The following is a 1,835-nucleotide window of genomic DNA, read 5'->3' on the forward strand; positions in this document are numbered from 1 at the left end:
ACTGAGGACTTCACCACCGTCTTTGAACAGTGCGGGTGGAAGGTCGTCCGGACCGGGAGCTCGGTGGCGCTTGAGAGAACATATGCAGTCGTAAACCTCTGAGGCCGTAGGTGGTTCCACGTTCACCGTCCAGGGTTCTACTTCACCTGTGGGCTTTAGATGAGTGTCGGCCGGTGGGCAAGACATTTGTTGTTCAAAGTATTCAGCCCACCGGTCAAGGCGTTCCTCCTTATTAGAGATGGTCGTTCCATTCTGATGCTTGATGCTTTCACTCACAGGTGGTTTCCGGGGACCGGTCGCACGGATTAACTGAAATAATCTCCGGGCATTACCGGCTTTCTGGGCCTCTTCCATTTCTTTGGCTTTCTGTGTCCACCATACTTCACGGTCGGATCGCAAGCTCACTTCCACTTGACGGCTGATAGCTCTCCGCACCGGGTCATGTTCGGGACTGGGTGGGATATTTCTTCGAGGCTTAAGTAGCGCCACCGTTCGTTCTGATATCCAGTGCTTTGGTGCGCCCGGTTGGGTCGTGCCACAGGTAAAATTCCCAACACCATGCAAAGAGGTGGCAATCTCGTCCCAGTATGAGTTCACATCTGATATTGGAGCACTTGAAAGAGACTCTAGAAGATGATTCTTGTAAGTTCGTCTGACATCAGGATCTGCCAGCCTTTTAGTTGCCATGCAACTTGCCCGCATCTTACGCGGCACAGAAAACGTATGGAAAAGCGACTCCGGACAAGCGCGTGGTCAGAGTCCACAAATGTGTTCCAAAACGACCGGCAGTCAGTTATGGATCCGCGCCACGGGTAACTGATGGCAGTGTGATCGATTTGAATTTGTGACCGGCCTGCCGCTTAAGGACACCAAGTGGCCAGACGACTTCGGCTATTTCGGAAGTTAGTACTGCATAAAAGCAGCCTGCGATCAGCACAGAGCCGAAGCAATCGTTCCCCATTGTCCGTACGTACTGAGTCCAGTCCATGTCGACCTCCTAACTGAGTTTGAGATGCAGGAAGCCTGCCCACTTGCGCATTCATATCTCCGGTAACCACCACAATGTCTGAGATTTTAGCTCGTCACAGCAGGGCATTCAGGGCGTCGTAAAGCCTTCCCATGATGGCGTCGGAGCTACAGTCAATCGGGGCACAGGCACATACGATAAACAGACATCTATCAAGTTTCCGCTTGTGAGTCCCCTTCACGGACCTTGCCAGACGATCCGCACAGAGGCGACTATCAACAGGTATGCAGTCGAGTAAGGATACTTCCGTCCGCTGACTTAGCACAATACCAAACCCTGCACACCCCACCGCAGCAGCCTCTGGATCACCAGATGTGCGCAGGTGGAAGCCGCGCGCCTTATGGTGATATTTCGATAACCTGAATTATATCTTCCTTTCATTTCAGGACTTAATCGGCCAAATGAACGCTCCTCACGAATAAGAAAATTCGCCTCACAGTAGGACATTTGTAACCTTCAAAACGACCAATATATCTCAAAATTTGAAGACGAACATTTTGAGCCTTTTATCCGTTAACGATGGATGGATTAGATAGGCAAGGTGTACCCCTAGACACATGTTAGTGGTGTGCGTCGGGTGAGGTGGTCTGGATACACAATAAGTTAGTTTACCAGGAGTGTGTGGCAAAGAAATAAAAATACTTACGCTAGGTTCGGTATACAAAAATAAAGAGATCAGGTGGAACAGACTCACCAACAATTGTTCTCTTTAAAATAGTTCGTCGTTGGCCCAGGTCAGCGAATAAACAATAATCCAATTATGTTGGTCCAGAGGTCTTCTTCTGAACAGTTCCCACATATAATAGAT

General features: G+C 49.5%; 1 protein-coding gene across 1 annotated transcript in view; it reads left to right on the forward strand.

Moving 5' to 3' along the window:
- Positions 1-1,088: 1,088 nt before the first annotated feature.
- Positions 1,089-1,835, forward strand: part of T265_13059 (hypothetical protein) — a gene marked incomplete at both ends in the record, with an annotated part of 9,168 nt that continues 8,421 nt past the window's right edge. The window contains 2 exon segments of the mRNA XM_009167011.1: positions 1,089-1,193; positions 1,199-1,341. Coding sequence (XP_009165275.1) covers positions 1,120-1,193; positions 1,199-1,265 — 141 coding nt within the window.

This window comes from Opisthorchis viverrini (genome assembly GCF_000715545.1).
Source record: "Opisthorchis viverrini unplaced genomic scaffold opera_v5_34, whole genome shotgun sequence".
Lineage (NCBI taxonomy): Eukaryota > Metazoa > Platyhelminthes > Trematoda > Opisthorchiida > Opisthorchiidae > Opisthorchis > Opisthorchis viverrini.